The sequence below is a fragment of the Salmo salar genome, chromosome 09, assembly GCF_965601325.2.
Source record: "Salmo salar chromosome 09, fSalSal1, whole genome shotgun sequence".
Classification (NCBI taxonomy): Eukaryota; Metazoa; Chordata; class Actinopteri; order Salmoniformes; family Salmonidae; genus Salmo; species Salmo salar.
Genome location: NC_138299.1, coordinates 21,673,154 through 21,686,655, shown reverse-complemented (window position 1 = coordinate 21,686,655; position 13,502 = coordinate 21,673,154). Strand labels below are relative to the sequence as shown.

Genomic DNA, 13,502 nt, shown 5'->3' with positions numbered 1-13,502 from the left:
GTACTCTGAATACCACTCAGTGCTAGAGAATGATCTGAATCAATTCATTATAATGCATCAAATCATCTTGGTACCATGGCTAAGTGCTATTGTATTTATACTGACAGAATTACATTATAGATTAGTATTTGTTTCCAACACAATCCCGTCATAAGCTTTAAAAAATACCTGTCCTGAGAAACATTTCCTTCATACAGACTGTTACTATGACATTGATGACAATGGAAACAGACGACCTGTAGCTATGAACTACTATCTCACCTATTATCCTGCCAGCCAGTTGAATGCACCTGTAGAAATTTGCTTATCTGTTGGCTGCTTTCTTTGCAAGTGAAATTCCACTTGTATATTTTTTTTTTTTTTACAAAAATGTAAATTCTTATACAAATCACCTTACCCATTTCTATTCTCTGTCATGTGTATCTTTCCACAAAAAAACCTTTTGAACAAATCATAGTTTCAACTTAATGGGGTAGAAATATATCCTACCATATACAGTTGTTGGCTGGCAGGAAAGATGTTAGTTTGATCTCACAGGTATTAGTGTTTTCCTGTTGATACACTCTCTTGATTGTGCTGGGTCTGCCTTTATGAGGTGGTAACTTGTCGGTTGGACATTTTAGTTTAGTAGGTTTCCTGTAGGTTTCATCTGCATGACACTTTGTTGTCATGTACTTCTGCTTGCCACTTCCCTTGAATCACTGAGTCTCTATGGCTTCTGCTGGCTTAGCGCTGTGGTCACCATGGTGATGGTGGTTTTGTCCCCACAGGGTCGGATTTCAGGCCGCAGGAGGACAGACATGGATGACCAGGACAAGCCATATAGCTGTGACAGTAAGTAAATAAGTCAAGTAATGATCAACCTCCCTCACATATCGTATCAAAAGGTGCATTATGATATCATCCAGTCATGAGACATTTGATCTCCATTTCAACTGGTTGGTTTTGTTAAAGACATTCTCCTGAAGAGAGCTGATGGTACTACCATATCTCTGTAAGCTAGTTAAACAGCATATTTTAATCATAAAAAATGGATATTGATTTCTCTGTTCTGGATGTCTTTCTCCAAAGGGATTAGGTGCTGTGGTGCCCTCAGGACAGCATTTCAATGATCTAGCAATCAGGGCTTAACTAAAACTAAATGAAACCCTAACATTTCATCACTATGTAGATAAGTCATTCAAATCCCCCTTGGAGAACTCTCACATTTATCAGAGCCATGTGTGTTTCCACTTGCTTCTTACCAGAGATGTTGTCACTGTCTCAAGTAGTCCGGTAGGCATGGCATTTGCATGTGGAAAAGCTAGGCAGGAGTTATGGATTTTCTGTTGTTGTGGTAGACTTTCTGAGGGGGACATAATCATGCCATTTTTTTTGTTCTTTCCATTTTAACATTTTTTATTTATTTTTTGCTTTGTGTTTTCTCTATTTCAGACAGATACAAACAAAAGCATAAGTCAAAAACAGTGGCCTCTGGTATCTGGACTTGTTGCCTTTTACTGGTATCTTAGGACATTTGGATATGTTTGTAGTTGATTAGTATTCTCAGTGATCTTATTGGTGTACTCTATATCCATTCTCTAAACAATGAGTCCATGTTGTGTGACTCTTGAAACACTTATGTTCCCACATCAAGTTTATGTTTCTCCTGATTGTGTTCCGTATTACTAAGGTGTGAACCAGTTCCCTGTATTTTCATAACTTTCTCCAACAGATAAGCTAAGCTCCACCATTTGGATCCTATCAGTCTATTTACAGAACTCAACTTGTTGAAATTCTCAAGGCATGTTTTGTTAGTCTACAGATATGACCTTATTTGGCAACCTTACTGAGCATAATTGAAGATGCGATAAAGCCATTGTGCAACAAAAATGACATGAATGCTCAAATGTGGAAAACATACTACCTGACACTACCAGTGTACCTAACGTTGAAATGGATCCTAATGTTTTCAGTGCGGTGACGGGAACATTGTGATGTAAAGGTCTTTTTGAATTTTTACCAAATCCATGTGTCTAGCTCTGAAAGTGGCACCTAAATTCTATTCGTAATTTCTCTGTGTTGATAGACATGTTCTGAGAAGGGAAGAACTGAGTGGTTTTTTGTCTGTGTTTTGTGCTCTCTCAGTCTGCGGGAAGCGTTACATGCACCGTACAGGGCTGAGTTACCACTACACCCATTCCCACCTGGCGGAGGAGACGGGGTCCGAGTCCTACCGATCACCCTCCGCACAGCGCTCTGACCGACACAAACGTAAGGCACACAAACTGATATTCAAGGCCTCTAAAATGTCTCTCTTCTGGTTTCACCATCCACAGAAATAGAAATATACAGAGAGCCAATGTGTGTTTTTAAACATCATGGCTATTCCTAGTATGCGGTTTGAATATTCATGTGACCTTTGTTGCAGTCAATTAGCTAAAGTAGGGATAGCTGTAGGTGTAACAGTGCATCAGGTTTACCTGCGCCTCATGGCTAACCACCTCCCCTGGGCTGTCAACATGTGATTTCTGTCTTCAGTGCAAGTTCACTAGCCCCATTTTAACCAACAATGTACACAAATAATGTTTAGGTCAGCCCTGTCTGAGGACTTTGAAAACATAATTTTTTTCATGAATTTTGTTCATATCTAGTTGATCCAGCCTTCTGTTCATCCTCTGCAGGTCAGAAGGGTCCAGGTAGTACTGCCATTACCAATAACTACTGTGACTCGTGCCGGTGCACCCCAGGCTCCAACAAGCAGAGGGGTAAATCTGGGGAGAGGGGTCCCTGCTCAGTCTGCCGGCGCTCCAGTGAGTACCCTGCTCTGCTACACAGCATCCATGACTATGACTAAGCTGTACTGTAGCTGTTATGTGCTACCATCATCCTGTCATCTTGTTGTTGCCAGCTGGCCGCCCAGAAGAGAAGGAGGACAGCAGGCCGTTTGCCGGGGCAGAGGAACTGTTTGGCACCACCTCGGAGAGTGACACGTCCACGTTTCACGGCTTTGAGGACGATGAGCTTGAAGAGCCCTCGTCAAACGGCAAGGGGACGCCCAACCGATACAGATAGAGAAGAACTTTCTAGGTTTAAAGACTATTTTTAATATGGATAACCTCTGGCAAAAGTCTGCTGCTTCTTTTTAAATGTTTTTATTTAAAGTGATTATTTCAGGAGAGAAATGCAAGAAGTGTTATTTTGTTATCTACTGAATCTTGTTTAATAATTTATGAATGTGTTTTTTTACATGAACTTTGAAAGCAACTGAAGGTATCTCTAGACAAATGACTTGCTCCCTATGTGAAATGGAAAGAAGAATTTCTTGGATTATTTTTCCACTGGAGCAGAAAAGGCAAATATGTTATGAAAAAACACTGGGACATGTGGATATAATTATGCTCTTTTTGGGATGATTTGCCAGAGAAAAATAAAATCCAATAATTTATCTGAAATTTAGTTAAATGACAATGTCTGGATGAAGAATGAATGTCAAAACAAACCCTTCCCTCGGCTTGTTGATGTCACTAGAATCACCATGCAGTTTGGAAAGACTTCCACTGCTTCATCCTCTGGATTATAATAATGTGAAAATGGAGTGGCTTGAAGCAAAGGATTGATGTGTGAATTAAACAGGCTTATACCAGAAGCAGGGCATGGCTAGCTGAAAGGTAAGCACCTAGGTCCTATTCAAACATAGTACAGTACTTTCTCATTTAAATACAAGGTATATTCTTATTCCATCAGTTCATGCCTTGCATTTGCCATCAACAAAGATAAAAACAACTGTTGGTTTTTATGCCAGCTATCTTGGAGTGTGTGTGTGTGACTCCACAATCTGACCCATTTGTCTCTGTTGTAGGAGTACCATGGCATGAGGACCCAGGGGGCTTTGCAGCCAGTGAGGGGTGAGGTTCAGGACCCTCAACTGGACCTCCACACACCCCTTCACTGGGCCCAAAGACCCTATCCGTCTGACAGTCAGCCACCAAACAGCCATCCATCCATCCAACAGCTATAATGCCAGCCTGCCAGCGACCACATAACCTAATCCTCCCTAACTCAGATATTTTCTCTTTTTGAAGCAATTTCCCCCCTGAGAATATGTATAGTTTTTATTCTGTGTTTTTGTCCTCTACGGCTGTGGCCACCATGCCCAGCCGGCGGGATCCAATGTGACACTGAGACGTCATTAACTTCATCACTGTGCCAGCCTGCGACCCAGGCAAGAAACCAGCTCTGACAGCCATGATGACCCAGTGACCTCACTGGAACCACCCTGAACTTTAACCTCTGCCCCTGTCATAGCGGCGGTGCTGTCACTTATACAACAAAACCTCTGGACTACTTACTCTTTTTAATGTCACTTGAACGGGCCAAACAAATCAAGAGCTTTCTTGAATCCCTTTCATCCTGAAGTTAGAATCGTGCTATGTTCCTTTGTTTTGAACACGATATTGACAGATTGGGTTGTTAGTGTCATTTTGGTGAGAGGTGGATATTTTATTATTCTGTTTGTTCTGGCTTTGTTTATACCTCTGTCTTTCTACAATACCTACTTCTACTCAGGCGTATGATTTGTACTGCTGTTGATTGTTCTTCTCTCTGCATCACAATGCGTTCATTGTCAGCCACTGTCCCCTGCCTGCCTCATGTGATTGTATCCCTATGGTTTAGTCATCACAATAACACGTTTAGTGATCCCAGCTTTAACAAATCAGTGTTCTGAACTCAGCCCAACCAAGTTCATGGGCACATTACTCCATATTTTCTCCTTCCTCTGACTCACTTGTCAAACGCTTCTGTCCAGAATCACTTACATGGCATGTGTGCATAATGCAAGGATAGTTGCTTACAATTGCAGAAGAAGTCTTTAAGCTGTAAAACAATGTTATTTTTGACATTTGCTTTTAAGTGCTATATAGCTGCGTTTACACAGGCAGCCCAGTTCAGATCTTTTTTCTACTAATTGGTCTTTTGACCAATCACATCAGATCATTTCCCATCAGATCTTTTGTGTCTTAAATGTTGACTCTAGACACTCACTCACATAAACATTCTTAACACTGAATTCCCTCAGGGACCCTTTCATCCACAGTTTCTAGGACTTCTATGGAGAATTATTTTGGTAATCAACAACAACCTCCCCATCAATTACTGAGTTTCCATGGTAACCTCAAAGGTCTTAAGTTAGTCATATTAAATGACAACCTGGTTGCTATTATGGTCATTGTTTTCTCTCACTGGTGACGTCCTCGAACAAACAGCACGGTACAGTATACTTCCAAACAACACTTCATGGAAGTCAGCGATGTCTGTCTGTATAGAAACAAGTGTCATCACCACCAATCATGTAATAGTGCATAGCTTGTATACCTCATCAAAGAGTCAAATACACAGCAATAACCCCAGAGCTCTTAGCAAGCCTTCCTGAGTTAGAGGGAAGCACAGGGGTCGGAATGGAGCCAAGAGATGAAATGGACTTGACCAGTCATTTTATCTTCAACTGTAAATAACTCATGGAGAGAATTAAGTCTTTGTTAAACTATTTTTATTGTATTGAAAGAAAATAAAGAATGAGACACTGTCCTCTCTGGATATTTGCGGATGTTTTTCTGTGGTCCTATGTAACACTATTGTAGTAATTACAATGTTACTACCCAGTTACCACATACTGTAAATGAGAGGTCACCATGTAGACAGGTCCAAAGGTTTTATTATTTGGTGCCCACAAGATATCAGGTGCATGGGTATTTTACATTGATAATAGTCATCTTGCTGTTTGAGAAACTAGAAGCACAAATGCCCTGGATATGTTACATGCATAGTAATGTGCCCATACCATAAAATGTGCTTTTAGATAATGGAAATCTATAGAGTCAATTTATGTACAATGCACTCTGTACATACACTATTGTGTTTGTGCCGACAATATTTTTAAACACTGACTCAATAAATTAAGCATCTCTACCTTACAGTCAAGAGGTTATCAGTTTATGATAATCATAAATATTAACCAGTACAGTGCATTGCAGCAACTCTAATTGAAACAATTATTGAAATAATTATCTCAGTATTTCAAGAACTTGGGACTATAACGTTCTATCTGCAAAAAGATTATTCTGATATAATTGGCTTTAAAGTTCCGAACCCTTTGGTCTCAGCAATTTTTTATTTTGTACTTTTAACTTCACATGAATTGTGGTATTTAGATCACTATATAGATAGTTCTGTTCAATGTTCTCTATGTCAATAACTGAATTTTGACAACAATGCAGATCGAACATTATAGTACCAAGCTCTCGATTTGTCTTTCATAATATTGTCTCTGGCAGTTGTCTCTGGCATAACTGTGTACGCAACCAATAAACTTTGATCTGAGTTGATCGTGTGTCCCTCCCCCTCACCACACGAGGGAGTTGTTGTTGTGCTGTGAATGATACCCTCTTCTAGCTCAGGACTTTGGGAGGGTAGAAGAGGTATTATGTCCTGTATGTTCCAGTTCCAGGGGTGGATGTGGAAGCAGTGTATCTCAGGAGTTTGTCCTTTCAGCTGCGATGCTCCTGTTCTGTTCAGTGGTGGGGATCGAGGGCATTAACCTTTTGTTTGTGTTTGAAGATAGAAGAAGAAGAACCAAGCAGCCTGCTGGGTCTCTGTTCACGTGACTTTTACTCCCCAGCTCAGACTCCCTAAACTCGCCAGAGCATTTTCCATAACAAGCATGCACACTGTTTGGCAAATATAACAATGGCTTGCAACATATGATGAGCACGTACACATCTCTCTGACCCAAAGCCTGGACTATGGATAAATGACTGAGCATGTAGGTAATGGTTTACATTGACACTCATGCAACAGAAAGGCTAGTACTAAATAAAGCTGCATTTCTTGGGCTGTTAAATGTCATACTGTAGGATCCATCTGATTGCGGGGTAAAATTATGATTCATTGGAAATGAGACCCTGGTCTCAATGGGTTCCCCTGGTTAAAAAAGGTTAATAAATAAATAATTTGACATGAAATAAATATTCCTGCCACACCTGTTAGGGCAGGCCATCATGTTCCACAGAGGTTGTGCATGGTGTTTACTCTCCATTAGATGGTAGTGATGCAGGGCTATTTTCATTAGGGGCCTGTAAGGCATGTGAATGTCACTTAAGTATCTCTGTGACTGATCAGATGTGGCACTTATTTGGCATGTATCTGCTTGAATAGGTCCAGAATAATATGTAAACCCCATGAGGCCGTATAAAAGACTAAATAAGGCTGAAATCACAAATTTATAAACTCATCGACATTATTGACATTTTCCATAAGGGATAGGGTTTTGAAACATTATAGCTATCTATATTGATTGAATCAAATGGTAGGTGTTCTAGAGTGTATGATTGTCTATGTAAAATACTAGAGCTTTCTTGTCCAGGTCTCCTTTGAAAAATAAGCCTTTGACCTCAATTGGACTTCATGATTTCAATCAATAAAAATCCAACCACAGCATGAATTCTAAACAAACAAACAAAATGTTTTGATGAAACATGCAATGATTCATTGTAGATTCTCTATCAAGGCCTTAAACCTACTCTTGGAATGTAATGAAGCATGGAGAATTTCCCTCAAAGTTACTTAACCGGTCTTCTATAATAACAATTATAATACCTTAGATTTATGGGCCAACAAAAATATATTCCCAATCACTGCAAAAATAATAGGTTTTAAGTTTCCATCAGTAAACAGGATTATGCGGTGTACTGTATAAGAAAAAATATGATATAGATTTAGATAAAGATATAAAAAAGAGATTTGTTATCCTGCTGTCTTTATTGCTGACTGCCTAGTGAGGGCAGGTGGAACTATCTATTTATATATGTATATACCCCACTATGACTCTTTGATCTTGTATGTAGCCCTACTGTAACCGTGTGTGTCTGTGTGTGCTTGTACTGTATGCATGCCATGTAGTGAGTGGGTCAAGGCCCGCCCTGGCTGGCATGATCCATTCCTCTGTGGTTCTGTGAGTGTTCCTAACCCCAGTTCTGCATGGTATTGTCTGTAACCCTTCAGAACAGAGCCTCCCGCCCCAGCACGCCCCTCTACCCACATGGTCATGACCCCTCCAGGGGTGTCTCTCTATGCCCCTCCTGCCCAGGCAGTGTCAGGATGACTGCATCAGCCCTGTCAGCCGCTTGCCCGTCAAAGACTTGCCCTGGAAGATGGAAACAAACTTTACTGGCTGGGTTTCTGAAAAATCATTCAGTCTGTGTACATTGCTGTGCCAAGAAAGTACTTAGACTAGCTATCCCTGCCAACATGTTGAGCACTTACCTGTCCTTTTCAGAATTTTTAAAGAAACGCAAGTAAAAGACCTCTGTACTACTAGCGTTCACAATCATTTTGACCTTGAAAAAGGTCTTCGTTGGGTCGCGTGCCTGTGTTACAGCCCTAGTTCCTGGTAACTTACCACACTGCGGGTGAACTTCTCCAGGGAGGTACGGCGGCCCTGCTCACTCTCTGTCTGTGACTACAGGCAGGGTGGTGTGGAGGTTGGGCGGGGGTGAAAAACGGTGAGAGACACAGGGAGGGGAGGAGATGAGGGAAGGTTAGAAGCGTTTCAAGGCAAAACACATTTTAGTCCATGAAGCCAGAAGCAGTGGCTGTGGTAGAGAAGCTAGGGACCAGGCCAGCAGGGGGGAGTGCCTTTTCAGGGGACTAGATAACACAGGGATGCACTGCAGCTGCTCACCAAGAGAAGATGATGCTTTGATCTGCTGTGGTGCTGATCATCCTAGTACACAGTATAACAGCACTTGCTTTATTTTCTGTTTTAGAGAGCCGTGATTGTATGTATAAATCTGAAGGAGTCAAAGAATATAATAAGTGACAAAAATAATCAAGCAAAGGTAAGCTAATGTCTCAGTTTAGATGTAAATGGAGATATAGTATCTGTAGAAAGTGTAGAATTTATTATAAATGTATCCTCTTCCAAAAAAAGGATGGAGTGCTTTCAAACATATTTAGTAAAGGGTGTGACTGATTCGGGTTAGTTATAGTAGGGCTCACCAGCTTCTTTCTGGCTAGCAGGAGGTCCTGATAGATGTTAGATCTCAGGAAGCGTGCATAGCTGTCACTTTTCATCAACTTGAAGATGTGCTCCTGGAGAAGAGGGAAGAGGTGGTGATGATGATGGTCATGGGGGGGGGGTGAGAGAGAGAGAGAGAAAGAGAGACAGGGAGAGTTGAGATTATGTAAGAAGGCACGGGGGAGCTGAATGTTAACCATGCGTGCTAACATGGAGGGACTAAGGGAGGGAGGGAGAGAGGAACGAAGGGTGGGAGGGAGGAGTCTCCCGAGACAGGGCTGAGTGAACACAGAGCCATCCACGCTAATGCACCATCAGGCAGTCGCCCTCAAACCAAGCTAATACAGTTTGAACCTAAGGAATCTAGGATGAATGCATGGGCTATTCATAGGCATTACTCGGCCCATTAGGCCCTGGCTAACCTAACATAGCAGGCCTAAAAAGACAACTGAGCAGAGTTTCCACATCCGTTTTTCAGAGGAAAAGGAAGCTAGGATGAATGAACTGTATCCCTGAAAACTGAATGCATTTGGTTGTTTGCAACTACGCTAAGGGTGGGCCCTGGAAACCACAGATTCTTCACCGCTGTTCACTCACTTCCTTCGCACTCCATCTATCACACCCCTCTCAGCCACCAGTGTGCAGGGGGTTTACTGTATGTGCAGTAGTAGCAGCAGTATTGACTGTGTGTGCATATGCGTTTATGTGCATAGGGGAGGTTGTGATACATACCTGTGCGTCTTCATAGCTGTATCGTCCAGGGTCTTTGAGGTTATGGCTGGTGCGCTCATAGCTGTGGGAGTCCAAGTTGATGGAGCTGGGCGCTCCCTCTGCCAGGAACTCCTGCCAGATCTCCTGGGCCCTGGCTGCCACGTTCTCCAGGGGCCTCCGCTTCAGGTCCTGCACTGCCAACCAGAACCTAGCCAAGGGGCACAGGGAGGGCACAGCCAATAGAGATCAGTGTCTGCAGCATTCACTTCCCATTATTATCTGCCAGGAGAGGAGCGCTCCCCCCTGTGGACATTCAGTGCTGTCATTCCCTTAATCTCATTACCGCCACTCAAAAGTCTCTCTATCTAATGGCCTGGGGAATTGAAATGGATGTGAAACAGTAGAATGAAAGAGGATAGTGACTGTTTATCACTGTGAGCTGTCCCTGTAAGGCTCTATCTCTCACCGGAGGTTCTCTGAGCTGAACTCCGACTCCAGAAACTTGAGGAACGCTTCCTGCCCTGCTGGGTCCTTTAGGGCCTCCTCCAGAGAGAAGCCCCACTTCTTCACACGGTGCTGGCTGGGGTCCCGGCTGCTCACAGGGAAGAACGGAGAGAGACAACCATGATGCCTTTCAGACTTAAAACAGACCTGGTTAACTGTACATGATCTTCTCACAAAACATACACTACCGTGGTTAACTGTACATGATCTTCCCACAATACATACACTACCGGTCAAAAGTTTTAGAACACCTACTCATTCAAGGGTTTTTCTTTATTTTTACTATTTTCTACATGTGTCCAATTTGGACTCCAGACCAAAGGACACATTTCCACCGGTCTAATGTCCATTGCTTGTGTTTCTTGGCCCAAACAAGTCTCTTCTTCTTATTGGTGTCCTTTAGTAGTGGTTTCTTTGCAGTAATTTGACCATGAAGGCCTGATTTACACAGTCTCCTCTGAACAGTTGATGTTGAGATGTGTCTGTTACTTGAACTCTGTGAAGCAATTATTTGGGCTGCAGTTTTCATCATAGTTTCATCATAGCACTTGATGGTTTTTGCGAATGCAATTGAAGAAACTTCAAAAGTTCTTGAAATGTTCCATATTGACTGACCATGTCGTAAACTAATGATGGACTGTCATTTCTCTTTGCTTATTTGAGCTGTTCTTGCCATAATAATATAGGGCTACCTTCTGTACCCACAAATTAACTTTTAAGAAGGCACACCTGTTAATTGAAATGCATTCCATGTGACTACCTCATGAAACTGGTTGAGAGAATGCCAAGTGTGTGCAAAGCTGCCATCAAGGCAAAGTGTGGCTATTTGAAGAATCTCAAATCTAAAATATATTTAGATTTGTTTAACACTTTTTTGGTTACTAGATGATTCCATATGTGTTCTTTCATAGTTTTGATGTCTTCACTATTATTCTACCATGTAGAAAATAGTAAAAATAAAGAAAAACCCTTGAATGAGCAGGTGTTCTAAAACTTTTGACCGGTAGTGTGCATTACATTGTGGTTGTGGATGCTGTTTAAAATGTTGATTGCATAGGGAAGGAAGGAGGAGCTAGCCATTGGGCTATCATGACATTTCAGCCAGCACCTGACAGCACTAACCCTCTGCCTGACCCCACCAGTCATTTGAAGACTGATTGTGTTGATTAGTGATGTCTGTGCATGGTGTCCATGGTGTCTATGGCCTCACGCTGCCTCCCCAATGAACCCACCTAGCCTCCAGGTCCCAGAAGGTCATGTCATCGCTGATCCAGGGGTTGGACGGTTCAATGGTTGACACCAAAGGATCGTAGACCATGAACTGTTCCGTGTAGCCCATGAGGCTGTCTGCTACTTTGGACATTTTCATACAGTGTCTGTCCAGCTGGATGTTCAAGAAGGAAATCTGAGGGAGAAAATAATTAATGATGGCAGAATAAGATAGTAGGGCATTACTCAGAAGTGAGCTGGAGTTATGATTGATGAATGAGAGACAGACAGACAGACAGACAGACAGACAGACAGACAGACAGACAGACAGACAGACAGACAGACAGACAGACAGACAGACAGACAGACAGACAGACAGACAGACAGACAGACAGACAGACAGACAGACAGACAGACAGACAGACAGACAGACAGACAGACAGACAGACAGACAGACAGACAGACAATGGATAATGGATAATGGCGGTGTTAGTAATGACCTGTCAGGAGCATCACAGTGTGTTACCTCCTTCTGCACGTCCTCTCTGGTGAGCTTCCTGGCCGGCTGGGACGGGAGGGACTGGTGGACTGGACTCTGAGTCTGGGTGTCGTCTGTTACCCCATACACCGACTGGACAGGGACAGAATGGATATACATGTCTGTTATTGCTTATACGCTCACCCTCAACACAGGCACGCGCCGCACAGAACATATACATACATACACAAACAGAAAGACCACTCACAACTAAAAGCCTTATTTCTTACCTTTTTCACCCTCTGTGGATTCTTCTCTCTCCGGCACTTGCGAATGTCCATCTCTGTGGTATTTACACAGCCTGGCTGTAAGAGAGTTAGTTTCTAGGTCAGATTATAGTGGGTCACCAGGCAGTATCCTGCCCTAGCCTGGAGGCTAGACTTCATTCAACATTACAACCACAGAGGAGTTGGATAATACAGAACCCCACTGGGATCCTGTCTAATTCAGGCTAACCCAGGCCACACTACACAACTAGACTGATAGAACCCTTTATTGTTCTAACAGTAGAGCCCTATGGGACTTTCACTGTAACACTCCCTGTCCTCTCATCACATCCTCTCTCCAGCCCTCCCTCAGACCCCAGAACCACTACCTCCTCTCAGCTCACCACCAACTCCCCTCAGCCCTCAGCTCACCACAGGGCGATGGACGTCCCAGAATGCCCTCTCTTGGCTGTCCAAAATCTTCCTCTCAACCTTGTCCTTCTTCCTGTCGATCCTGAGGGTAGACGACAGAGGACAGAGACAGGTAAATACTGAGGGTGGGGGACAGAGGACAGAGCCAGGTTGATACTGAGGGTAGACGACAGAGGACAGAGACAGGTAAATACTGAGGGTAGACGACAGAGACAGGTAAATACTGAGGGTGGGGGACAGAGGACAGAGCCAGGTTGATACTGAGGGTAGACGACAGAGGACAGAGACAGGTAAATACTGAGGGTAGACGACAGAGGACAGAGACAGGTAAATACTGAGGGTAGGGGACAGAGGACAGAGCCAGGTTGATACTGAGTACACAGATAAACGTGTCACTCTTATTTAGAGACCCGAGGAGGGTTAAAGCTCGAAGTGTACAGTGAGGGAAAAAAGTATTTTATCCCCTGCTGATTTTGTATGTTTGCCCACTGACAAAGAAATGATCGGTCTATAATTTTAATGGTAGGTTTATTTGAACAGTGAGAGACAGAATAACAACAAAAACTCCAGAAAAACGCATGTCAAAAATGTTATAAATTGATTTGCATTTTAATGAGGGAAATAAGTATTTGACCCCCTCTCAATCAGGAAGATTTCTGGCTCCCAGGTGTCTTTTATACAGGTAACGAGCTGAGATTAGGAGCACACTCTTAAAGGGAGTGCTCCTAATCTCAGCTCGTTACCTGTATAAAAGACACCTGTCCACAGAAGCAATCAATCAATCAGATTCCAAACTCTCCCCCATGGCCAAGACCAAAGAGCTCTCCAAGGATGTCAGGGACAAGAT

At 42.8% G+C, this 13,502-nt stretch overlaps 2 protein-coding genes across 3 annotated transcripts in view; one reads left to right on the top strand and one right to left on the bottom strand.

Annotated features, from left to right (window-relative positions):
- LOC100195570 (D4, zinc and double PHD fingers, family 3) overlaps positions 1 to 6,365 on the top strand; it is a 48,980-nt gene extending 42,615 nt beyond the window's left edge. Inside the window, exons 6-10 of one of the 2 annotated variants that reach the window (XM_014210588.3) lie at positions 771 to 834; positions 2,128 to 2,253; positions 2,664 to 2,792; positions 2,891 to 3,650; positions 3,842 to 6,365. In XM_014210588.3, the coding sequence (XP_014066063.1) occupies positions 771 to 834; positions 2,128 to 2,253; positions 2,664 to 2,792; positions 2,891 to 3,054 (483 nt within the window). In that variant the 3' untranslated portion in view covers positions 3,055 to 3,650; positions 3,842 to 6,365. 2 annotated transcript variants of the gene reach the window in all.
- Positions 5,676 to 13,502, bottom strand: part of LOC106611071 (regulator of G-protein signaling 6-like) — a 54,589-nt gene continuing 46,762 nt past the window's right edge. Inside the window, exons 9-17 of the mRNA XM_014210932.3 lie at positions 12,656 to 12,737; positions 12,248 to 12,322; positions 12,006 to 12,110; positions 11,503 to 11,675; positions 10,233 to 10,358; positions 9,788 to 9,974; positions 9,037 to 9,129; positions 8,438 to 8,497; positions 5,676 to 8,182 (exon numbers count right to left, since the gene is read on the bottom strand). Of these exons, the coding sequence (XP_014066407.1) occupies positions 8,132 to 8,182; positions 8,438 to 8,497; positions 9,037 to 9,129; positions 9,788 to 9,974; positions 10,233 to 10,358; positions 11,503 to 11,675; positions 12,006 to 12,110; positions 12,248 to 12,322; positions 12,656 to 12,737 (952 nt within the window). The 3' untranslated portion in view covers positions 5,676 to 8,131. The remainder of the gene's footprint in view (positions 8,183 to 8,437; positions 8,498 to 9,036; positions 9,130 to 9,787; positions 9,975 to 10,232; positions 10,359 to 11,502; positions 11,676 to 12,005; positions 12,111 to 12,247; positions 12,323 to 12,655; positions 12,738 to 13,502) is intronic.